This window comes from Lepisosteus oculatus, chromosome 11 (genome assembly GCF_040954835.1).
Source record: "Lepisosteus oculatus isolate fLepOcu1 chromosome 11, fLepOcu1.hap2, whole genome shotgun sequence".
Taxonomy (NCBI): Eukaryota; Metazoa; Chordata; class Actinopteri; order Semionotiformes; family Lepisosteidae; genus Lepisosteus; species Lepisosteus oculatus.
The window spans coordinates 33851028-33877311 of record NC_090706.1 but is presented as its reverse complement, the minus strand read 5'-3'; the positions used below and the strand labels follow the sequence as shown (position 1 = coordinate 33877311).

At 39.0% G+C, this 26284-nt stretch overlaps 1 protein-coding gene across 4 annotated transcripts; it reads left to right on the top strand.

Moving 5' to 3' along the window:
- Positions 1-2676: 2676 nt before the first annotated feature.
- Positions 2677-24429, top strand: canx (calnexin). Of its 4 annotated transcripts, none has more exons than XM_069196152.1 (16): positions 4767-4824; positions 5121-5158; positions 9522-9692; positions 10346-10419; positions 11946-12004; positions 12424-12565; positions 13599-13680; positions 14881-15073; positions 15341-15530; positions 15967-16080; positions 17175-17331; positions 17487-17702; positions 19644-19763; positions 20198-20345; positions 21080-21174; positions 21760-24429. In XM_069196152.1, the coding sequence occupies exons 1-16, from the start codon at positions 4782-4784 to the stop codon at positions 21814-21816; spliced, it is 1899 nt and encodes a 632-aa protein (XP_069052253.1). In that variant the 5' UTR covers positions 4767-4781; the 3' UTR covers positions 21817-24429. The 4 variants fall into 4 exon arrangements, with proteins under 4 accessions (XP_015205400.1, XP_069052254.1, XP_069052253.1 ...); XM_069196151.1 differs by having other exon boundaries at positions 5118-5158; XM_015349914.2 differs by lacking the exons at positions 4767-4824; positions 5121-5158 and adding an exon at positions 2677-2786.
- The last annotated feature ends 1855 nt before the right edge of the window (positions 24430-26284 follow it).

Here is a 26284-nt window from a genome sequence, read left to right as displayed (position 1 = left end):
GATTATTTTTTTCCTTTTCTTTGGAAGTTACAAACCCTCTCTCTGACTTTCTCTGAGATGGATGAAAATGTGGAATGCTTCTGTTCGGTGTACAGGCTCAGCAGCTGAAATCCCACAAACATGATTCAGAAGACAGGGGTTCCGCTCAGACTGTAAAGGTCAGTACAGCATAGTGTACTGGCAGTGTGTTCCACACTTTTCATATATTGTCACCATCCAATAAAGGCCAGATCTGGTCTTTTGCCATAACATTCCATATGAAACATATATTCCAGCTCTTCAGGAGCAACACTGTATATTTCTTCCAATGTGCCCAGCAGTGAAGGGTACAAAATTATTTTCTGTACTGGCAGACCTCCTCACTTGACATTGAGGTACCTATGCGTCTAAATATGTCACCTAAGGTAAGAGAGAAGAGGGAGGTTGCATGGAATAAAGTGTTGTGTGGCATAATTTTTATACGTTTATTTCTGAACTTGTAGATTTAGTCAATTTAAGTTTTGTATTGGTCCTCCATTTAAAGGTGCTATCTTAAAGTGTACATGGCTGGTGGCCCTGAAGTCAACAGTTAGAATGTAGGGTGACATCATACATTGTGAATAAAGATTATTACACGAGACATGAAAATTATTGACAGAGGGAGAAATGTTTTACATATACGTCGTGATGTACCACCGTGATGTACCATCGACAATCGTCCATAGCAAAGGTTTTGGCTCTACACATTTTGAAACATTCCCAGTTACTGATGATGGAAGATTGGAACACTATCAGAGTATTCTACACTAACCTAATAGTATGGAGGAGTGGTTAGGGCTCTAGGCTAAGGACTCTGGACTCAAAGAGTTCTGTTGTGCCCTTGAGCTACAAAACTCCTTCAGTAAAATCCAAGGTTGAATGAACAGAATGTGACTGGTTTTCAACAAAGTGTCATAACCTGTGCATTAGAGAATGTAAAGGTAGAAATACCACACGTTTTTGTGTTCAATTTCACTTACCAAACATAAACATGTATTTCAGGATATAACTGTATATTTGCAGGATGGGAATATAAATGAGGATATGTAAAGATGACACATCTTTAAATAGAGTATGAATTCCCAGTGTTACATGCCAGTGTTTACTAATGTAAAGTATAAAAAATAAAGTTATATTTTACTTAGATTATTACATATCATAATGATGATGACAATGATCAGATGGATGAAAAAAACTTGTGACCATTAGCGCTACACGAGCTGTCTATTAACACTGCTGGACCATTTCCTTTTCCTGCAAACTATGACATAGTCAGTCACATGAATGCAATGTGCTCCATTTAGATTTAAAACAATACTAAGAGCTTTTGATGCTTTCCCAGTGCCCTGTGGCTTTGGAGATCAATTAGTTTGTCATCAGCTAGTGTACGTCTCCCTGCCCTTTTAAATGTTAATTGGCTGCTGCAAATTAAACAGCCATTAAAGAAGCACTGAAGATCATTCTGAGCAAATTAGCAAAAGATATTCTATTGATTTGCCCGTTTTGTTTAATTCTTCGTGTAGCTCATGAATCGGTACCTGCAATTGAGCTTTTTCAGCATATTTATGGGAAAGCAAGCAAGTGATAGTAAATTATAACCTTGATTGTTTTATACATAGAATATGACTATAGTGTACAAAACAGTGCTAATAATCTTAAAAAGAATTAAAGTGAACAAGCATATTAACTGTTACACATGAGAGGTGGCCATTTTGCCCTTTGCTAATTCGTTTTGTTTTCCCCAATAATTGTTTTTTACAGGAGCTTACTGATCCAAAGATCTCTTCCAGCTGTTTCATGAATAAAGCCAGGGTGCCATAAATCAGCTTCGACATCAAGGCTGTGCAGCATGTTCCGCTCTCCTACAAACTTTGTGTGAAGAAGGGCCTCCAGTTCTCGGATTTAAATACACCTGCCCATAGTTTCAAATGTTTAGCTTCAATGGATCAGCATGATACAACCTAAAAACAATATTGATCTTGATTTCATATATCGGCTAGATCACACAGACTTGGACTTAGGGTACCTCATTTGCATATTTTCAAACAATTGCATGGTATAGAAAATTGAGGTACTGGAAGGTCTACAGCATAAATCAATTTTAAAAGCAGTTTTTGCTCAAGGTGTGTTTTATATTTATTTTGGTATTTTATTGCATTATACACGAACAAAAATACGTGATGTGTAACGTATTGTAAACATCTTTTTTACTTTTATCACGCGGGCATTTTCATTTACATTGGTCTTGCAAAATTTTTATATTAGATATTTACGATTAAACAGTATAGAAACTAAAATGTTGTATAAAAGTTTTCTGTACAAACATTTTGGACTTTTTGCTGGAACAGGTATATGAGAGAAGTTTATTTCAATTTTAAAAAACTGGATTTCTTTCATATGTTTTAAGTGTAATCTCGTCGCTATGCAGCCAAACTGGTTGCCACTACACAATCCTTCTAGTTTTTTCCTCCTGTTTCCTGTTTCTAATTGCGCCACAGAAATGACACCAACCAATCATTCTTCACTTCCTTCCGCTGGAGGACCAATCAGAGCCGTCCACGAGGTTCAGTTCTGACGAGGCGGTCTTTCGCAAAGATGGACAGGAGGAACACGCAATTATATATCGGAACTCTCCGAAACGCGTTGACAATTTGAGTTCAGGAGCCAATCATAGACGGGCATAGGAGGGGATTTGGTGTCAGAGTTCTTCATTGTAACTGACACGTGATTGTGCAGTAGTTCCAGGTAGTAACGTCTTATTGCTGGAGGTGAGTAAAATGAGATGAAAGATAATGTTAATGTTTGAAATTAGGGGGAACACTAACTCTATTGGGTAGCTGTAAAATAAAAGGCAAAAGGGTGACTTAAAAAGACTGCACAGCACGCCCTAGTCTTTTTTTTTTTGCATCTTTATGCGGTTCTTACTCTCGGGGGTCTAAGGATCTTGTCAGTTTGGGTGTCAGATGGCTCCGACCTCCCTCTAAGTAACAGTTTTTTTTTTGTTTCGTTTTGGTTTTCTAATGTTCTCTATATCCTTTTTTTTTTCCTGAATCGACATCGATAAATTCAGCTGAGAAAAAAAAAACTGTTTTTTTTTCTATCGTTAATACAAACGTGGAGTACAAGACGATCTCTTGTTTCCTGAGTAAATCATACGTGCCGGTGTTCGCAGCTGAATTTAGTTCGGGTGTGGGGAATGTGATCTTAAATATTTAGTGCAAACGCACATGGGCCTTAAGCAGACGCTCACTAGCACTATTTCGACCTCGATATGGTAGAGCAGGTTCGAATTTAGCTTCGTGGGCGGCACGGCACGGGAGTTGGCATTGCTGCTTCATTGGTGAGTTTTTAGGCTGGGGGACCTTCTGTGTGGAGTTTGCGTGCCCTGATTGGGCTTGTTTGGGTTTTGTCCCTGTATATCCTTGTATATGCCCTGCGATGATGGACTGGCGTCCTGGCAGGGGTGTAGTCCCGCCTTGCGCTCTGGGCTTCCGGGACAGGCAGCGTGTTCATGGGGCTTTGAGCAGGGACTCCGCCGAGAATGAATGGCATCGACTTCGACTTGTGTCCTGGCTTGCGAATGGCGGTGCATAAAGTTAGAGAATGGAAATCTTAGAGAAAAAAAAACAAAGAAACTGTTCTGAGAGGGGTCTTGAAGAATAGTCCGTGATGATGGGGTGTTGCTGTTACTTCTATGAATATAAATTTAAAAAAAAAGCATGGACTTGTAGAAATTAGCTGTTCACCACATGACTTATCTTCCCGTTTCTACCCATCTGTCGGGAGGGCGATGTTAAACAGGGCTAACATCATTTTCCATACAAAACGATTGATCCAAAGGAAATGTTCAAACGCCGGAAATTTCCCCCGAGGTGACCTTTCCTGTCGTGCTTGCTTGAGCCAGACGTGTTTTTAACTGTCCTGGGAGAAATGAAACCAAAACACATTTTGGTATGTCAGAACAGGTGCCCGGGTTTTTTTTCTTCTTTTTCTTCTTAACCGTTACCATTTCGCGGGAGTTGCTCAACAAGGAGAGACCATTTTATGAAGTTTTTATTCAAACGTCCAAATTAAGGCCGCATTACCAGAATGCGAAGGAAGTGTTTAAAATATTTCGGTAGTCGCTTTCAATATTACGGGAAGGACATTTGCTGTCCTGTTTTGGGCGTTTCCTACACTGGGAGCCGTATCATAAAGACCTTTTCTTCGTCAGTCAGTGCATTGCTAAATTTGGCTTCAAGGTAACGTAGACACAAAAGGTTTTGCATATGGCCTGTTTTGTTTGCTGCCAGTTTCTTGTTTTAAACTTTTATGGGACCCAGTGCTGCTGTTTTTGCATACCCTTCCCCCTTAATTTTTTTTCTCTTAATCATAGTACTATTTTAAAGTGTGTCGATGCAGTTACAATTGTAACTTCCATTCATAACATGGCTTTCTGTTTTGATATTGCGTACTTTCGTGAGAAAATGAAAGTGTAATTCAAATGTCAGTTAGCCTTAGAGCTCTGGGTGTCATCTATAGCTTTCCTGGCCAGTTAATATTGGGCTATTGACCGATTGGCATGTGTAACCTCAACTTGTCTTCTTTAAAACCTTCATTATATTATTTTCATCCTAGGGAATGCCCTCTTTTTGCTTTCGCCTGATTTAGAGTGCAGGAAAACAGCTGTGTTTTGAGATAGGGTTACGGCACATGAGAAAACAAGAGAAACCCAATGACTGATTCCCACCCGCTGTTTTCTTCGCATGTGTGCATTTCTCTGGATGGCGGCTGATGTGATGTGTCTGAGAGAGGTCGTTCTGTACCGTAAGAAAGAAAGGCTTTGTCATTTTTTTTTTTGGTGCTCTAGTAGTCGATTTAATGGAATCAAGTGTTACTTGGTTAGTGATATTTAAACAAATAGAATATTTTTCAGTGTAATTCCTGTTTTTGTCATCCGTCCTTTGTCCATCTTTTTAATTACAAAGTTGATTTAGGAGGTACTGATGGTTGGTGTTCTTGTATTCTAGGTCTGCAACTGGCTTTAATTTCCTTTTCTCCTATCATTTTTTTCCCCATATGTTTGTTGGAAATATGTGGACACACATACAACATTTAAGTAGAAACAAATGCAGTACCTTTGCTGGTGGAAACCGCACAGGTGGGTTATTCTTGTACTGAATATACTTGCAATATTTCATTTTATAAATGCATTTACCTTTTGCTTTGTTATATTGAGAGATCCAAGGCAGCCTTTATTGTTTGACTATTTTTTTTAACATGTTTTTTTTAAAGGAAAATGGGCTTGTCTGATATGCAGGGTGTACTGCGCAGCTGTTAAAAACCCTCAGATAAAAAAAAAATCAGAAAAAGCAGCTTTCCTGCCTGTGCCATATTTATGGAGGGTGATGACCATGAACCATTGAGGATCTTAAAGCAGGGCCTTCTTAAGTTTAACCACAGCGTACTAAAATACATAGGGAAGTTGAGATGGTTAAAACATGACATAACAGTTTTGGGCTTGTTTCTGTTTATAGTTGTATGCAGAGCTCTGTTCGACAGCTGCAGTCCCAGAAGCCTTTTCTCTAGTGGCTTGCCTGCCTCAGGCTGTTTGTTTTTGCACTGAGATGGTAAAAGGGACTGATTCAAACTGTAATTTTGCTCAGGGGAATTCATGATAGAACAGTTATTAAGTAGCAGGCAGGCATATCTGCTGAGTTGAATACATTTTAATTACATTTTAAGTTATTAATTTAAATCTCTGAGAATTTAATGGGATGAGGGGCTACTACAGTATGTATAGCCTGTATACTTTGGGCAGAGTCTGTTGGAATTCTGCAGGAAGGATATGATACCATTCTTCCCTAAGAAAGTCATTCAACTGACAACTGGTTGATGGTGATAGAAAACGCTATCCCAGGCATCACGTGAAAATCAGACATCATTCCCAAATCCCATAAGGGTCAACTGGGTTCAGATCTGGTGACTGAATAGGTCAGGAAGTATTGATAACAGCAGCGTCATGCTCACCAAACCAGTGGGCAACCACATGGTCTGTGGATGATAATGCTCCCGTCCTGGAAGATGCTCCTCCAGGCAGGAAAGAATTGGATGAAGATGATCACCTTGCACAATTGCATAGCGGTTAGCATTGCTTTTGCCTTCTCTGGGAAGGAGTTCACCCTGACCATGCCAAGAAAATGTGCTCCACAACATTACAGAACCACCTGGTACTCAGGGTTGTAGAGTTCATTAGTTTGGTGCCACACGTGAACACTTCTGTTTGTTGAGAGCATCATGAAGCATAATATAACTGACCACATGTTATTTCTCCACTGCTTGGTGGTCTATTTCCTGTGCTCTATGAACGCCAGACTTACAAACCTGCTGTCTGTGGGAACCTTGACAGATTATTTTTGGTGAAACTGGCTGCTTGTACCACAGTTTGAAGACTGTACTGCTGCTTTTCAGTCAGTTGACCTTGGGTTACGTCAAAATCGTGGAATATGTTTTTACTGTCTTTGTTGCTCTTTTCTCATGTTTCTATCTCGGATCTCCGTGCTGAGATCACCTTAGACACTCTTGCTCATGAAACATCAGCAGGTTGGGCTACATTGGTCTCTTAAGCTCCTGCCAAAGTGCTCGAGAATCATTTCAAAAGAACTGAGGTCATGAGAACATGCTAGCCATAATTAAGGGCTACCAGGCCTGTCCAGGTTTTTTAAACTTGACCCTAAGCATGCAAGGATGGTATTTGCTTAATTAACACTTGAGTCAAACCTATGTGGAAACCCTTGCTTTCTACATACTGAGTATATAACGTCACATTTACCAAGGTATTTCCATTTTTTTTAATGTCCACTACTTCCATCAATTTAATTCTTTGGAATCAAGTTGAACTAGGGCTGAGCGTGATAAGGCTAATTGGGCTGTTGCAGGAGATTTTTTTCAGTGTAATATATAAAATATTTTCATTATTATGCTAATACAGTTGCTATGATGATGTCTGGAAATCATTGGTTCTGAATGTGAAATGGTTTTTATGCAAATTGGTGCTCATCTTAGGTTAGAAGAGACTTGCTTTCTCTGGAAGTAAGTCTCTTTCTGATAATGTTTCTCAATCATTCCATAGGCCTGTTTACCCTCAGTTGTACAGTTTTCTCTTTTTTTTGTGTGTGCTACTCAGTCAACACATAGCTTATCTGAAAATACTGCATATTTCAGTTTTTTTAAGTAATAATACGGTTTTTAATTCACATTTTAATATTCTTAGGAGATTGTAAATTCACAGTATTTAGAGGGTAAAGGATAGCTATAGCATAATTGTCAATTCTGCATATGTTAATAAAATCCAAATGTACTTAAAAACTGCTTATAAAAATCACTAATTCTGAAATGCAGCTGAGCAAAGCGCAGTGTAAAAAATACAGATTGTTTTGTCAGTAACGTGGAATATTGTCTTGTTCTGCGAGCCTTTAGGTATGCTTCACTTTGCTGACAATTGCCTTAGCTTTTTCTTCAGCAATGCTTTTTTTGCAGTTTCACTTGCGGAAAGGGCAAACTTTTGTAGGAAAGTTCAATTCTCCCTGGTTTCTAACAGAGTGCTCAAGATCTTGGCTTAGCCAGTTGCTGGGTTTGACTCAAATCGCATGGTGATGAAAAGATCTGTGGTCCTTTTATCACGCCTTCAACTCCAAATCCTTTACTCGCTTCTTCATTAATCACTTGTTTTCCTTTGTACATAAGCCAAATGCATGCAGTCACCCCGTTTGCCTCTAAGAGTTAATATTTTGCTGCTTTTTGATGAAGGGTCTTGTTGGGTTATTAAAGCATGGTCCAATGTGTGATATTCTGGATAATCTCACATCTGCAAGACAGATGGAACCTGACTTTAATCTCAGCCTACAGCTCTAAACTGTGGGCCTTCAGGCACTGTTGGTGTTGGGATTCATTCAGGATGTCCCTGAGAAGAATTTAAAGTAAGTCCTTTAACTAGAAGAAAGATAAGAAACACTGATGCTGTGAGCTTAATTTTAAAATTAAATCATAATATGATGGATGCCATTTGTTGTTCTGGATGATAATTGCTTACATTTGTATAGTGCTTTTCTGGACACTCCACTCAAAGCGCTTTACAGGTAATGGGGACTCCCCACCACCACCACCAATGTGCATCCCCACCTGGATGATGCGACTGCAGCCATAGTGCGCTCACCACACACCAGCTCTCAGTGGACTTCTGGAATAAAATGCATGGGTTCTGAAGCAGCAAGGAGCCTGTTGGTGTCTCAAAATGTTTTTTAATTTCGGCAACACGATAGCAGGTTATCGTTAAAATAATAGAAACCTTGGTGTTACTTTTAACTCTTTTTATTTGAAGAAACTTAATATCAAGTTTCTTTATTCCACTTGCTAAGTATTGATCGATAGATCTTCGCACTGCCTTTCTGATGCTAAAGTAGCTTTTTAACTTTAATTTATCAAGTTTAAAATACTGTAATGCCTTATCTACCAGTGTATGTACTAGAGTCTTCAGTATGTGTGTGGTACTGCACAGTATGTTTAGTTAGCATTGCCATTATGTGCAGATTGGATTGGCTCCCTATGTAATTCAGAGTGGAGCTTATGGTTCTTCTAATTATGCGATTGTGACAATGTGTGTGGTCTTGCTCCAGATTATTTTAAGGATTTGTTAAATGAGTGTAGTCTAACTTGTAATCTGAGATCTGCTGATTCAGGCCTTGTTGTGCTGCTGAAGACTATGATCCACACAACAGAAGATAGAGCCTCTTCGTCCTCAGCCCCAGGCGTGCGGAACTCGTTACCTAAACCTTTCAGAAACAGTCTACGTTCTTAAAACGCAAAAGGCCTCATGTTTTCATCCCAGTTTTTGCATGTGCTTTTTCCAGCAAACACTTAATAGATGATAAAACATGCACTGTTGGTTCTTGTAACACAGTTATTAATTCAATAGAAAAGTCAGTGACATTAGACTGTCACCACCAAATATTTTGGCTGCTGGTGGCATTGTTTGTTGTGAAGATGTGGCCCAGTGAAAGCATTAAATTGTTGGTGAGAACACAAACAAGATACAGTAGTTGTGTAGCTGCCTGGCTGTTGTAATTGCAGTGAGAGCAGGTCTGTGTGCTTAGATCGTAATCTCATTGGGCTTTAATCTCATTAGGAAAACAGGCTGAGGCTGCAGATCCCAGGGACTGTGTTGTCATGGTGACCAGAGGTAGTGGGGGGCCTGGGATAACATTTTCTGTGTACCAACCAACACCAGCCTTTTCTTCCTGTGAGTGGGGAGGGTGGTGATGTGACTGTTTTTGTAAAGGTTTTTTTAGGAGGAGGGGCCTTGGGGGATTGAATGCAGCACCCGAAATTGTGAGGAGCCAAGAACTCTATGGCTGCGATTCAGTGTCCATTCTTAGATCAGACCGTGTGCCAGGATCCGTCTCTCTGCTTGGGTGTGTTCCCTCACTCCACCCTCCGTCATGGCTTCTCTCCCTCCCTTTCCACAGACTATGGAGCTTAAGTGGAGGCTGTGCATGTTACTGCTGGCCCTAGGCTGGACTTCTACCCTGGTCCAGGCCGACAGCGAGGATACAGACATCGATGTGGAGGACGATCTCGATGTAGCTGGGGAGGAGGAAGAGGAGCCGAAGCAGGCCAGCCCCCCTTCTGCTCCCAAGGTGAGTTAGCCGAGGAGAGGTGGGGGAATCCAGTCAGTCACCCAGTCAGTAGGAGCAGCTGTAGTACAAACTGTTTTGTGACGACGCAGCTTTGTGACTTACAGTGAAAAGTTCAGTCTGTGAGCTACAGAGACAGTTCTTTGTTTGGTTTTACCATTTATTACAGAACAGAGCTAACAGGGAACTCCTCAAATAGAGAGTGATAGACTAGTTTGACAGAAATCACTCATTGACTTTCCAGGCTTAGGGAGAACAACCCATGAAGCATTTCAGTCCGTTCAAGTTTCAGAACTGAATGTTTTAATTGAGCTGAAAACATCAATAATAGATGATATTGTTCCCAGACAATCTGAATTTCATAGTGAACAGACACCTCTTAAATCAAGAGATTTTGTTTTTACTCATTTATTCTTTTAATTGTTTTTTTTTAATTAGGTTTTCAGTACACACAAGAAGAAATTTAAATGTATCATCATAAATGTGCATTCTTACATATACACTACTGAACTAATGCTTAATATCTATGACTTACTGGAACCTAGGCTGTAAAGGTGGCAAGCTATGCTCTAGTACCTTTACTCACTTCCCTCTTCACTAGGGGATTGAAGAAGGGCCGTTTGAATAACGAGAATCATCTTTTCCCTTTTCTTTAGGTAACCTATGAGGCTCCTGTTGCAACCGGCGATTTCTACTTTGCTGAGTCCTTTGACAGAGGAACCTTGGATGGGTGAGAATATTTGTGCTTTAATAACATTTAAGCCTGGGATCCGGTAAACAGTGATGCAGTGTGGGCAAAGGTAACACTTATGAAAGGTTTTAGCTGAGTTTCTGGTTAGTGGAAGAAACAATAACACGAGGTTTATGAGGGTTATTTTGAAATCTATTCCGATATCAGACCAGCCTATCCTTTCCTCTAAGAAGATGTCACTTGAGGCAGCTCTCGCTGTATGTTACTTTAATATTACTTAATTATTTAATATTACTTGGTTCTCCTGGTCCTCTCTATAGGACCGTTATATCGTACTGTACTTATTGAACTGAAAAGATCTCGTGCAGAATTATGAAAAAGGAACACCTTACACATTTCATTTTATAATAACCTGACATAAATAAATGGTGTACTTTTAAGTAACATTCCTCCTAATTAGAATGGGAGTATCAAATAGCTGTTACTTCTATAGTTTCAGGTATTTGAATCTTTGGCATCCAGTATGAATTATATATATTTTTAAAATGTATTAGCGGAAATCAGATTTGTAGTACACTGTGGAAGATGAAGGAGTAATACTGCAGTGTCAGCAGTGCTATCTGGTAGACCTGAAAGTTATAACAAGCAACTGGCAATTGTGCGCAAATGTCATTTTTAATACATGTATACATATATTGCATCTTTTCAGCATGGATTAAACCATTAACTGTTCATATATATATATAAACACATCTTTCATGGTTCAATGTACTGCAAAATTGCATCTTAAACATAATTATAGCATTGAAAGAAACCTGTTATTATTTTACTTTTGAGTCATTAGTGAGTAATTTAAGATGTTGAAGGTCAAGCCTGAAGAGAATGAAATGCCCAAAACAACCATTATACCCTGCTTATTAAGATGATAATACCTTTTGTTCTTTCTCACACTAACTGTTACTGCATCCTCAGCGTTTGCCTGAAGGATCCAAAAACTATGCAACTAATAGTACTCTGAGGCCTGAAGATGCTGTTTTTTGACACATCATTTTTAAACTGTGATGCAGCATCAGGTTTATCAGGCGTCAGTATACTCTTCTCTGAGACTGCCATCTTCCCTTCTGTAGCATACAATACTTTATTGGACTATAGCAGACCTATGAAATGTGCCCACCTCCCTGTTAGTCATCACTGCGCTGATAAACTTTAGTAGCATTAGTTTTCACTCGTTTCGTACCTAAAAATATTAAGCAAGTGTTTATTTTTAACTTGGTTTTGAATACAGGCATGAACTGCCAATAAAATACACCTTGAAGATCAAGTTTCTACACCCAGAAAAACACAAGTCCTCATTTGTTATTAATTTAGCAGGCAGGCAAAAGGTTATTATTAAATTTAATATCATGGTAATGTTTGTTTTTTAAGCAGATAAATCCGTTAATCTTCTGTTTAAAGAATGGAATGTCTCGTCTGTGCTTCTGATCGTGAGAGAAGTAAAAAATATTGCTGAGCTCAGTATAATGTCTGTACCCTTGATTAAAATGAACGTTATCTTATCCTTTCAGGTGGATTTTGTCAAAAGCTAAGAAGGAGGGTATTGATGAAGAAATTGCAAAGTACGATGGTAAGACTTTGGTGATAATTTGCTTTGCTATGCAAAAGAGTCCTTTTCCTTAAGTAACACACTATAAGAGAAGTGTGTGTTAATGTGCTGTTACCTTACATAGGGCGGTCTGTCATCATGAAAGGATTTTCTAATTTGCGTTTTGTTACCTAAGAGATACAATTATTTTTTTTTCTGTCTCATTTCTCATAAAATTGTCATGCTCTCATGTTGGTCTGTTGTTTTATTTAATAAATTAGGTGTATTCCTTTTTAAAGGGATAGGAAGATGGTAAAGAAGCAGTTCACTCTCTTGCTCATCACATTCTTTGCTGTTAAATGAATCTTCATGACCATGCTAGCTTATTCTTCAGAGCCAAGTAGGTAATCAGACTTATGGGAAGAGTGTTCTGAGGTTGAAGAAAATGTTTCTTTTCAAAGGCCAATGGGAAGTGGAAGAAATGGTCGACTCCAAACTCCCTGGAGACAAAGGCCTCGTCCTGAAGTCTCGTGCCAAACACCACGCCATCTCCGCCAAACTCCTGAAGCCTTTCGTCTTTGACACCAAGCCCCTCATTGTTCAGTAAGTGGCCACCAAATAACCGGCAGTGGCACAGAATGGATAAGGCAGTTGTATTTCTCAGTGTCTTTATCAGGTATACCCGTGTATTTGATATTTAATCAGTAACCTCATTTTCCACTGGCACAAGCTAGTTGTGAAGTTTGCATGATCCGGTTCTAGTGGCCATATTGTTGAGCCGAGCCAAAACCAAGCAGTAAAACAGCAGCCTTACAACCCCTGTGGCAGGGTTACAGTTCAGTGCTAATGGCTTTCGTCATCATGTTATTTGATTCAGCTTAAACAGAAGACAGTGGAGTCTAATAGTGTTGCAGAGTTGGAAAAGAGCCCAGCGCCAGTCTGAACAGATTCCAGTATTCAATAAGGCATGGTATCTTCAATCTGAAATGAAATAAATGTAATAAGCTTGTATTAAGTCAGAATTACCAGTAGTGGACATAGGCTGAGATGAGAGTCAGTACCACCAAAAAAGTCTGTTGTTTTCAGACCAAACGTAATTCTGGTAAGATGCAGATTGGTGCTCTTTCCAAGAAGCCTCTTCTACAGATGTCAGCGTACACTGTATGTGATGTCATGGACCACAGCTTGGGTAGTGCAGTGACCCTTCAGCTCCTTCAGGCAGTCCAATAAGAACTGATAATTTTATTATCAGTTTTTTTTGAGAGCTTGCACCTTATTACACTGCTGTAGAGGTACCCTGCTGCCTTTAACAAGCCTGCTAATGGAGATGTGGGGAGAAAATGCAAAATAATAGAATGAAAGCAACTACACTGTGCTGTATTTTTTTTTATCTGAACAGAGGAAATAAAACTTTGTACATTAAGGAAAACCGTACTTGATATACCTTAACCTTTAATATTTTTTAATTTTCTTTTTGTATTGGCGCTATGGAATTTATCGGCAACTGGACTTCAAGGGACTTTCAGTCATGTTGTATTTATTTTGCTTGCAGGTGCTTTTCAACGATTTGAACAATTGGTGCTTTGGTAATTTATCCCCTGATGAATGAGATCTTTTTCTTCCTCTCCTTTCCCAGGTATGAGGTAAATTTCCAGACTGGAATTGACTGTGGTGGGGCTTATGTGAAACTCCTTTCCCAAACACCTGATCTGAACTTGGTGAGTACTTGTAAAGTACATATGTTCTGCTACCTTCCAAACCATTTTTATTTCCAGTCAGCCTTCTCAAAAAGGCTAAGACTCAAAGCATTGAATGTTCTCTTTATTCTTCATAAAGTCCTAAAACAAACTGCAGGTATGTAACAATTTCTGTGATGCACAACATGAGATCTTTATTCTGAGGGGATTGAACATTCGCTTAGAAAAAAGCTTTGACAGTTGTTTAAAGTGTTATGAGTAAAACCCTATTGAACCTCTTCAGTGCTGTATGTGCATTACAAAATTCGATCCTGCACTTCCCACACTTTAATAAATCTAATCTAACAGGCTGCAGGATGTTAAGCTTTTTTTTTAAAGAGCTCAACCCCTGTGAGTTTGTATAATGGTAACAGAAACTGTTGTCTATTTAGAAGTTAGTTCTGCATCTTGGTATGCTATTTTCTCTGCCTTAAAATAAACCTCTGTAAATTTGGTCAAAGTTCATACATTAATCAAAGTGCACTAGTGTCCAGCATTAACGGTACACTAGTGAGACAGACATTACATCTGCCAATACTGGCAGAAGCTCATCTGTAACATGCTTCCCCAAGTTTTCTGTAGGTCCTGTGGGGTAACACTGCTGTAAGTGCCCATCAGTGCTCTTGAAGGAGCTCAAACTTGTTGTGGATTGAATCCCATGAGTGAGACAGTAATGCATAAGATACTGCACAGGCAGATTGTGTTGCTGCTGTTTCATGTTTTTAAGTCATTTGTAGGAGTACGGTCACAAGAATAGCTGTTGGTGAGCAGCACCAATGAAACTACTGTATTTATACTTAGAAAGTAAGTTTACATCTGATTTTAATAGCCAACTGTAGAGTATGTGCAAAGCACTAGTTTCATTAGCTTAAAAAACATGTAACAGGGCAAATGCTTAGTGGTGGATGGTTGTTACCTGCAAAACTTTGGGGCTTCAGCTCCTCTTTATCATAGATCTGTGGTTACAAGTTAGCTTGAAAGAAAAAAAACCAAGAATAATCTTCTTCCTTAAATACAAATAGGAGGTTTCTCTCATTTGGATAACAGACTAGAGTGACAAGCTCTATAATTCAGTTTATATTATAGCGTGCACTGAAATGTTAACAGCTGCAAGAAATCAGCATTTGCATATAAATGTTTGTCCAATGTGTAATTCGGTTTTTTTTAAATGTCTGTATACAGGATCAGTTTGTGGATAAGACCCCATACACCATTATGTTTGGGCCTGACAAATGTGGAGAGGACTACAAGCTGCACTTCATCTTCCGCCACAAGAACCCCAAAACAGGAGAGTATGAGGAGAAGCATGCCAAGAAACCTGACGCAGACCTCCGCACCTACTACACTGATAAGAAGACCCACCTTTACACCCTGGGTATGGCTTTTCATGCCTGCTCTTAGAATGAGTGAAGTAATCCAGCTCGTGCAATTTTGTGTTTGTTGCGTGAAAGGTTTCTCGTAGTGCACACATGAAGAATGTAGAAAAGTCCAATACTGAAAGATAGTTGTCCCTGGGTCTGCCTCCCCTTCGGAGCCACTGTGTGGTGTGCAGACCACTTAGGCAGTTCACAGTATGAGTCTTATTGACTGTAGCTTTTGTTGCAGTGTTGCAAGATTCAGTATTTGTGTCGGCTTTGTCTAGTGCTGAACCCAGACAACAGCTTTGAGATCCTCATCGACCAGACAGTCGTAAATAGTGGGAATCTCCTGAATGACGTGAGCCCTGCAGTCAACCCCCCTGCCGAGATTGAAGATCCTGATGACAGGAAGCCTGAAGACTGGGATGAGAGGCCCAAGATCCCAGACCCTGATGCAGTCAAGCCTGAGGACTGGTGAGTACCCTTTAGCCCAGGGTGGACATGGGGGGACATTTTTGCCAAATTGGCTTAAAGTATGGAAGAAAGCAAAATTGATAGGGGAGTTTTTCTTTTATACCCGTAAGAGTATTTTTGAATAGGATTTTTTTCCTTACTGTAAGTAGTCATTAGTACAGTTTCATTTGTCTTCCGTCTTTCTAAAATACTGAATTTGCCATTCCTTTGAAGATGGCATACTTGGCATCTATGAAGTGAAAACCTCTCATTTATCTGAGCAGGAAAAGAAAAAGTACTTGATTTAAGACTCGGGTAATCTGCTTCATTCATATGATGCTCGGGTTTTTCTAATAAATTGTTTGCCTATCCGTAATGCTAGTGATCAGAATGAATAGGAAATTAATCTGGTCTGTGCTGCAAGTGGGCTTTTGTATTGATCGGTTTGCTCCTGCAGGGATGAAGATGCTCCAGCAAAGATCCCGGATGAAGAAGCTACAAAACCAGAGGGCTGGTTAGATGATGAACCAGAATACGTCTCAGACCCTGATGCAATCAAGCCTGAGGACTGGTAACTGTTTTTCTAATAGGTGCTTCTGCAATACAATGAGCTAGAAGCTAGGGATACATGTATAATTCTTCTATAGTGAAAATTTGGCATGCTGTGTCTGGCGATTGTTGAATTATAATAATCAGTCATGCCAGTTGTTTTAACTTAAGGGATATTTTCTCCATCCAAAGGTAAAAACCCTAAACACCAGTTTAAAATACCAAAAAAATTCTGCTTACAAAAAGGAAATAAAAATTTCTTCAGATATGAAGAACAGCCCTTTATCCCTAAACTTGCCCATCTATTGAGGGTTTCAGCTGCCAACTACTTTGCCCAGATTGCTAGAGCTTTGCTCTGTAGTTCTTAACCTGGGGTGTACGGATCACCAGGGGATTAGAGATTGCTCTTTCCAAGGTAAATTACTTCAAATAACCGTTTGAAGTAAGGGGGAAATTTCAGACAAACCTGACATTGTCCTGAAGTGGCATCCACCCAGAAAACTGAGGTTTGACACCCCTGTTCGTACAATGTGCCATGGCATCATTCATGAACAAGTAGTCAGGATGTCGGTTTACCTTCTCATTCAAAGGACACGCTTTCCATAGCACACTAGGACATTGGTTTGGAAAATCTGTTCCAATTACAGCAGCAAATTGGGTTTCCTTAGAAAACCAGTCTTGCTTAGTCTCTGAGATCTGATCAAATTGGACTACAAAGTTGTGATGCTGCTGCCATATATTGTGGCATTACTCCAGTGGTATCTGGTTGAATAAACATTAACTGCAATCCTCACATTAGCAATTTATTAGGGACATCTTTCTTTGTTCTGCTGGGCATTTTATTAATGCTTTAAATAGAATACAAAAGGTCTTATTTTGTCTTCAATGAAATACTGTGTGTTATGATAAGGGCATCATAAATTGATGTTTCCCTCTATATCGCCTTATTTAACTATTTGCCACTCTCAGTGTCTAACAAAACCATAGCTTGGTTTGTTCCTAATACACCACTTCTGGTAACTTTATCCTGGTGGACACCGGAAGGTCCTAGTTAGTTTTCAAGTGAAGAGCGTTTCAAAGAAATGACCTATTAATGATGCTTCCTCTTTGTTTTAGGGATGAGGATATGGATGGTGAATGGGAAGCTCCTCAGATCCCCAACCCTAAATGTGAAACTGCCCCTGGCTGTGGTGTTTGGCAGAGACCCGTGATTGACAATCCCAACTACAAGGGCAAGTGGAAGGCGCCCATGATCGACAACCCTAATTACCAGGTATCGTGCCGGGAAAAAAGGGACATATCTGATAACTATACCTCTTTAAAAAAAAAAAGGATCTGTCTTCTTCTAAAGGAAAAATGACCTCAAAGGAATGCAAACTGAATTTCCCTTAATCGTGGTCTTGTCCATCGTGTCATCTTCGCCTCTAGGGAGTGTGGAAACCTAGGAAAATCCCCAACCCCGATTTCTTTGAAGATCTGCACCCCTTCCGCATGACGCCCTTCAGTGCTGTTGGGCTGGAGCTCTGGTCCATGTCCTCGGACATCTTCTTCGATAACTTCATGATCTCCTCGGACCGCGCCGTGGCGGATCAGTGGGCCAACGATGGCTGGGGGCTGAAGAAGGCCGCCGAGGGAGCTGCAGAGGTGAGCACCCCTTCAGGATCGATGGCCTGGAATGTACTCTGCCGTTGGTCTTTGATCCCTGCTTAAGGCTCTTCCTGGGGAGAAGTAAAGATGATATGCAGCTTCCGGGACTAAAGGGGGCTAAATAAAATCATTGACTAGTCAGGAAATTGGGATTGTGCTCTGCTCAGCATAGTAGCCATCCATAAATTAGAGTGGGAACTCTATTCAAGTAGTTATAGACCCAGTAAGTTTATTACATGTAAGGTAATAGAAGCTTATAATTAGCTAAAGGGTCATCTATATGAAAATAATATGCTAGGAAAACCCAAGTCAGCATAGATTTACAAAAGGTAGGTGTTGCCTAATCAACTTGTTTGATATGGTGTATTTAGATATTAGAAGGCTTTTGATCACATTCCTCATAAATGATTAATTGTCAAATTGCTGTTGTAGGTATTCAGGGAATTGAATGTTTGATTTTAGAATTGTTTGATTAAAAATAAAGGATACAACTAGGGGTGAATTCTGTGATGTGATGTAATTAGTGGAGTACCACAGCGATCTATACTAGGACTTCTGTTCTTTATTCCAGAATCTAGATCAGTGATATACTGTAAATTATTAAACTAAGGATTTGAAAACACTGTAAATGAAATTTAAAAAAAAGGTTGATAAAATTCAAAACTGGACTATATACAGAAGCAATTAAAAAGCAGAAACCTAATATATATAGGGCAAAATTTAAATCAAGGGATGTTAATGCTAAAATTATACAACACTAGTAATTGGTTTCTTTAAAAAATGGCAATTAACTACTATCAGTTAAACTATCAGATGGTTTCCTCTTGTTTGTAAACACTTTAAATCTGTCAAGCAGCACATTTACTAACACATTTTCTGGTAGAAATTTTATTGCTCAGGTTTTAAGGTTTGGCAGCTGTCATTCTCTACAAAGATGCACATGTTACTGTTTAAATGGATTAGGTGGAATAGAGATCTTGACAGAGTACTGTCAAGCTCATATTAATGTAGTAGTTCCATTGTTGGAAAGCATTCTAGATTGGAAAGGATTAGCAGTACTTTGGCTGCCTTTCATGAAATTCCTACAACACAAATGCCTTGTTACCTCAAGGTGAATTCCTAGAATTTTCTTCATGCCTATCTTAAAGGCCCATCGTCTGTGTTTTTCTTTCTGTTGTTAGAACTAGTGAAAGTGTTTGAGTTGTTTTTAAAAGATCTATTTAGGTTCTCTGAAGCCAAACAGACAACCTAATAAGAAAATACATTTACTGAAGATACTCGTTTTTAAATTATGATTTAGCAACATTCAAGCTCAACATGTTTTCCTCTTTATCTGAGCCTTGCAGATTATTGCAAATGTACATTTCATAATTGCATATCTATCTTGTTTTATAAACTTCTTTTACATAGGGAAGACAAAGAAATTAGATTGTTGAAACAATTTGCTTAGCTTGTATTACAAGTTTACATTTGAGGTATTTAGGAAAAAATGCTATTGATATGCTTAGAATACACAGCTGCACTGTTCACATAATGTTTAGCCACAGGAATGTGGACACAGCTGTTTCAGGTCTTTCAACCTCTGCATCAGACATTCCAGGGCTTCCTGTGTACTTGTTAAAAAGGAAGGCCAACAAGCTAAACAATCTCGGTAACTAAGGTTAATCATAGGAAGCCTGTTGTATCCAATTTCTTCTGTTGGAATTGTCTGTGTCAGTGTTCATAGACAGACCAGCTCAATAGATAGTCCAAACCCTAGGAGTCACACTCTTACACTTATAATAAGTGTACAGTTTCATGTACCTAAGGAGTACTATTTTAAAACAAAGAACAAGTACAGGTAACTGTGGCTACTGCCATTTTCTTACCTTTTAATGTTGGGTTCAGTGTACCCTTTGGAGAGAGCTGCTTAAACACTGTTGGTCTTTCCTCCCATAGCCTGGTCTGGTGGGTCAGATGATGTCCGCAGCGGAAGAGAGACCCTGGCTCTGGGTGATCTACATCCTCACGGTGGCCCTGCCTGTCTTCCTCGTGGTTGTCTTCTGCTGTTCTGGAAAGGTGGGCTGTGTTGCATGGCAGTCGGCTGTCGGACACTGTCCCCACAAGCACTTTTGAGTCTTGGATACTGCATTTCATTGTACTTTTCTGTTGGTGGTTTTCCAAAACCCTGGGCATCTCAAGATTTGTGTAGCAAAACTGCACATGGATTGTGCCTGGTAACAGTTTCTGTGTTCTTCAATTTTTGTACTTATTTAGAATGGATTATTCTTTTATCTGTCAACAGCAAATCAGAATGTAAAATGCATTTGTACTAAAGTGAGAGTGCAGACATTGGGTTCTAAGAAGTGAGATTAGGAACTATTCTTCTTTAATAAAATTAAATCTATAACTGTGCGAAAAGCTACCAAATTCCAATTGTGAATTTCTGTGGGAAATATCTGAAACTGTTATTAGCAGAATCGTACTGAGATATTGTCTTCCCTCTTGCCTAGAAAAAGCCATCTGCTGCAGAATACAAAAAAACGGATGAGCCCCAGCCTGATGTGAAGGACGAGCAGGAGGAGGAAGAAAAGGAAGATGGTGAGGAGGAAGAAAAGGAAGATGGTGAGGAGGAAGAAAAGGAAGATGAGGAGAAACCAGGTAAGACTATTTTCAAAATCTAGCTGTTGCTGCTGATATTAAATAGATTTTTTTCTTCACTTATTCAGTTGTAAGATAGCTTATGTCTTAAAGTAAAAACTAAACAGACTCGGTTGAAAACTGTTTCCTGGCTAATAATAATCCAGCCTTTTGCTTAATTATTAAAGTGATGGTCAGAACAAAGAATACAAGACCTGTTCATTCATCTTTGGGCTTTAGTCTCGATTCACACTTAGTATATATATCGAAAATGTGTTCTAGGTCACCTGGGGTGTAGCAGTGAATCTTGGCGGCTTTGTGGAAAATATATCAGCTGTGTTGTGCAACAGCTGGCTTTGAACCAGATATGTTATAGGCCTAAGAGTTGTTATTGTTTTAACAGTTATTTGTTTTAATATACTCATTTCTAAAGTGAATATAAATCGGTATATGCAAGACCTTCCATTATTTTTGCTGCTTTATTTGAATGAACTTTAGTTGCAAATTGCAAATGGTCCTACACAGGCAGGTATTGCATTTGACAGCTGTTTCCACCTTGTTTGGCATTTCATTACATTTTGTAGATGCCGATATCTTTCCACTATTCATTTCCCAATAACATTTACTAGTATCATTGTGTTCCATATTTGTAATTCACAGTAATTTGAGTTTCAGTTATTTAGCCTGAAGGCCAGGTATGGGCTTGTTCCCCAGTCCAGGGTGTGATTGAACGTGTGTTTACCTCTTCACAACAGAGGAGAAGAAGAGTGATGGAGAAGAGGGCGCAGGGGAGCACAGCCAGGAGGAAGAGGAGGAAGGGGAAGAACGTGATGCTGATAAAACTGCCAAGGTAGCTGAGGAACCTCTCAAAAATGAGTTTTGCTTTTTCTTGTTGTTTTTAACATATTATGATGAGTTCCAAAAGAAGATCAAAGACACTGTGACATCAACAAACTAATTTCCCCATTATTATTGAAATCCAGACTTCTGTCCAGGTACCAGGATGGTATTCTAATTTAACTTTCTGTTGTGCACAGCCCTCTGATTTTTAAGTACTCTTAAAGGCAGTTCTCAAACAGAAAAGTATTCTGGGTCTGCTGTCGCCAATCGAAAAAGTACTGCATTCATGCCTGGAGATTGGGGTCGTCATAGTGAATAAACTAAAAAGGGACTGTAAGGTCAGCTATCCTTGGGGTCTGGACAGATCTTTGTATTTCATCATGACATGATCCTGATAGTTCTGGAGGAATGCAGGGGATCAAAGCTGGGTCTTTATTTCTGATCATCTAACTCACTGCAGTGGCAGCTTGCAACAGCTGGTAAGGGGAAGGAGATTTTTTTTAAACTCCATGTGCAATTACATGGTGAAGTAGAATAGCCCATTGTATTTAGTTCTGTGAGTAAATGTTGAGCCTTATGAATTTCTTTTTCCTAGAAAAAAGAGGATGTCCTGAGACAGTCTCCCAGAAACAGAAAACCCAGAAAAGACTGATGGACACCCTGGTTCATGCAGCTCCCGGGGAGCCTTCTGCTACCACAACTCTGGACTATCTCACAGCAGCAACAAAACAGCAGCAACATGTTTTTAAGAGTGAAACAATCGTGACCATGAACTGTGGCAATGATTAATGATAAAGTAGAGACTGGCTGTACAAAAACTATTTCATTCCTTATAATGCAGCTGACACTAGCCTTGGGACCCAACACAACTGCCATTTCACCCATAGCTTTTAAGAACAGACAGTATTGATTTGTGCTTTAATGAACACTACAATTACATTTTTTTGTATTGGATGAAAGTCAAGACATCAGATAATACCAAACCCCTGCACTAGGTTTCACATCTTAAGTTCCCCTGTTTGAGATGGATGAATCAATGAACACAGACTGGATTGTTTAACGTCTATTTAAAGGGGTGTTTCAGATGTATCGTCTAAAAATACTGCATATATTGAACCTGAGAACAGGGTTTGATATGTGAATTGAAATTGTGATCCGTTTCTTTGTGTTGGATCAAGTGTTCATTCAGGTCTGTATTTGTTAATTATAATAGCCCATTAAGGATACTTGCTCTGTTAATTTTACAGTCCAGAACTTTCTGTGGTAAATGTGGTCTTCCTTCTACTGTTCAGAGGCCTGTGATGGCTCAGACTAAAGGGAGTTCAATTGGGGGCCCTTAGGTTAGAAAATGCTGCCTTGTTATTCAAGAAGGCCAGGATTTCTGAATGAGTTCCTGAATGTAATGTGAGAGGATGTTTTTTTTTAATATATTACTTCTTGAGCATTTTTTATTTTTTAATTTTCATTTCCATCATTGTTAGTATTAGAATATTTTTAGTTAGATAAAATGGAGGGACAGTATACAGTCTATAAAGGAAAATAAAGTTTTGCATTCCTTAGATGAAAAGTCAGCAACTGGTGAATTAAACGCTTACATGCTGATGTGAATAGATGTTAAACCCAAGCGTTCAAACCTCAAATCTGTATGAAGAGCATACACTTGATCTGGGAGTTTCCAGGACTGTTCCGCCTCTGACATAAGGTACTACCCATTCCTACGTGAGTACTTTGGTGCACATCCTGTGATCTAATTTCCTGGCTATAAAAGGTGCCAACACAGAAGTGCCTGGTTGCTTTCTGAGTTTCAGGCATCAAGCCTATTTAATCCTGCATTTATTCGTGATGATAAACGCAGAGAAGAATCTGAAATGTTATCCTAAACCCCCAACACTTTATTCTCCAGAACAAGGTCACAGTTGTCTTGGTATAAGGGCTGCAGATTTTAAAGGGCTTTCAGTGCTTGCTCCTGGCCAGCTACTAAACACTTTTTTCTTCTGTCATGTCTTAACTGATTGCACTGACTTCAAAACTGAATAAAAGTTGCTCTTCTTATTTGCTGTATTACAAATGGAATTCCATTTTGTATACATTATGATAATGAATATTTTGATATTGGTTTTCCTGTAGGCAAAGTGCAGTATTTATTACTTTTAATGATGTTACTGATGAGCCATGATGTACTAACATCTACAGCATTCAGGGTATCAGCCTTTTGAATAGAAGGAGCAGGCCTTTACTTTGTACAGCTCGGGCTGCATTGCTGCATCTGATAATGGAAAGCTGTTTTGAAAAAGTCACGTTTTATTGAGAGATGGTCCAAAAATCTAAAATAAAAATACCAAGGATTGCTCTCAGTTTCATATTTATGGAATGCTAAACTTTGTTCTGGGGGAATTTAACAGCTTGAAGAAATAACATTTTAAAGAGTTATGATTGGCACACATTGTTGGCAGCATGTCATACGTCTGCTACTGTCCAAAGAAACCAATTATCCCACTGCACAAAAATAAAATAATTTGACATGAAGAGATGTAGGGGTGGCTGAACTTCTTTGGCTATTTTTCATTCCAAGTAGTTCTTCTGAGAACCGATGGTGTTCACATGGAGATATTGAGGACATCAGTACCACCAGCTCTTCAACCGAAAGAGCTACAGACTAAAATCATTCTGACATGGTGTTTTGTTACTTTCATTAATTTATTTTTAATAACCAAGTTCAGATCAATTTGATGGCCTAAGCTTTCTATTTCTCCATCAACCTGTTTCTTTTCTTCCAAGTCAGTTTGATAGGATTGGGAGAGTCCAGGCATATCTAAAAGTTATAAAAACATCTGGATTGGTGAAAAGCTCTTGGTAAAAAAACAAAACCAAGGTGAGGTTCCCCCCCCCCCCCCCCTTGTTCTAGAAATATGGTTTACTATTTTAAAGTGGTCATGTATTTCAGTTCCTATTTCTAAAGCCTAACCTTGATTCATCCACTCTTTCATAGATGTGTGCTGTTCCTCACGGAGTTTCTGTGGAATTATGGAACGTCGGTTACCAGTTCCTAACACATTAATCATGCACCAAATAGAATAATAGATGGAATTTTGAGATAAAATATTGTACAATAAATTTGAGTTTGGGCTATTACCATTTTGTTTTTGTCTCCACAAAATTCATAATTTCTTCAGAGTTGATGTCTTTTTATTTGGTGGGACACTTAAATGCAGTTGTATAAATGGATCTGTGGAATGTTTTGCAGAGAAATAAAACATTGATGGATGCGGTTTGTTTCATTTGTTTGAAAGATGGGGCTCCTCATTACTATGGTATTCTTTTTTTTTCTGGAGCCTTTGTTGACATGGATTCTAGAAACAAGGATTTTTTTCGATTGAAAGACGTTCTCTTTGAAGGCCAGTGCTATCTCTGTTTTAGTATGGCAGGTGTCTACTAACTACTAAACAGGAAGAGGAAGTACAAAATTCTCACTCTGAATACATATTGGCAACTTATAGTGTATGTCAAGTGGTAGTTGAGAGAGTAAATGAATAAATCCTTTTTCTTAATTCTTTTATGTTTTGTATATTTTAATGGTGTTGAAACCTAAGGGTTAATGTTAATTTCTAGGGCTCCACAAAAAATAGATCTTTATTATGTTCAGTGCCTTAAGTAAGGTCCAGATTAAATTGATTGATCTACCCACCTTAAATTAGAGACTTGTTCTTAGTGGCATCTGTGTGTACCAGAAGGCCCTCAATGCTTAACAAAACTGGTGCCTAGAAGTAAATAAACAGTAGCAATGAGAGGGTCTGGTTTCTTTTAAAACTGCAGGACGAGCTGGAGTACCAACCTAACCCTAAATATACTATAAATGTAATAAAGTTATAATGAAAAAATGTAAACAAAGACCTTTAACCTGTTTTGTGGGGAAGGTATGAAAAACTTTTTTCTTAACGATTCTTTGTAAAAGGACAATTGAGTCACTAGCACTCCAGTTTCTAACTGCCACATGAGGTGAACCGATTTCAACTATTGTTGAACAAATTTGAATTGCATAATGATTTTATATAATTTCAGGTCATGTTAGGGCATCCCTAAAGCAGAGAATGAGTCAGATCTTTTTTTGTGATTTCCCAGCATTAATGAAGTGGGATTGATGTGAAAGGCTTTCATTGTGGTGCCCGTGCTAGTGCAGGCACATGACATTTAAAAATGCCAAGCTGCCTTGTCATGGTTTTGTACTTTTGAAGAGCAGCCTTTGCAAAACAACTCATGAAGTAGATTACTGTGTGTGACTGCATGCGATTATAAAAAAGAGGAGCAGAGAACGTCAGTTTAACATATACATTTTGAACATGACACCATTGCCACAGTTACGCGCCTCTTTACAGAAGTGATCTATTGTAAATACTCCAGCAAATAAGAAATTGTTTGAAAAGGTGCTTCTCTAAGAGAAAGAGACCCTTTCCATCCAGCACTTAAGTGTAGTACCTACCTTGGTAACATCTTTGCAGGTAATTTCATTGGTGGTACAGCAATTCCACTCTAAAGCTCATAAGGAGAAGTGAGAAATCGCTTCACCAGTTGAATAAAGGGGAGCTGTAAATAGGTCAAATTGGATAAACCCAAAGAGAAGCAGCCATGATATTGGGATTACCCTGACCCCCTTACTCTCATGAATAGTGCCTTAGGGTCTTTAGGAAGTCTGTTATTGTTCCACTTTAAAGTTGGCACTTTTCCGTAGCACAGTGTCCTGAGTTACCATCCCTGGGCAATAGTTTTGTCAATTCTGGCCAAATGGTAGAGTGTCCCCTACTGGTCACCCAGCACCACTAATAGTAATAGCAACCTGGTTTTTCCTTGGAGTCCTTCCACCATTGACTAGGCTTAGGTTTGCTTAGCTTCTGAGGTCTTGCAGTTGGTAATACAACTGTCACATAAGATGGCACAGTCCCATGGGTATCCTTATCCAGGTACCAAGAGGCTTGGCTCAAATTTCAAGTTCAAATAATGGTCTTGGAAGATTAATAACTTATGGTATAAATATAATGTGGTGTGTAGACGTCTGAGCCAATAAAATACCACTTATGTTTGATCTGTTTTGTTTGCTATTGAATACTTTATCTGAAATGGAAAAG

Excerpts from the sequence above, each read along its gene's own strand:
- canx (XM_069196151.1), top strand. The coding sequence starts at position 4,782 with ATGGCGGCTGATGTGATGTGTCTGAGAGAGGTCGTTCTGTACC. Across the intron at positions 19,764-20,197 it reads TCTTCTGCTGTTCTGGAAAG|AAAAAGCCATCTGCTGCAGA; the intron begins GTGGGCTGTGTT and ends CCTCTTGCCTAG. Across the intron at positions 20,346-21,079 it reads GGAAGATGAGGAGAAACCAG|AGGAGAAGAAGAGTGATGGA; the intron begins GTAAGACTATTT and ends TCTTCACAACAG.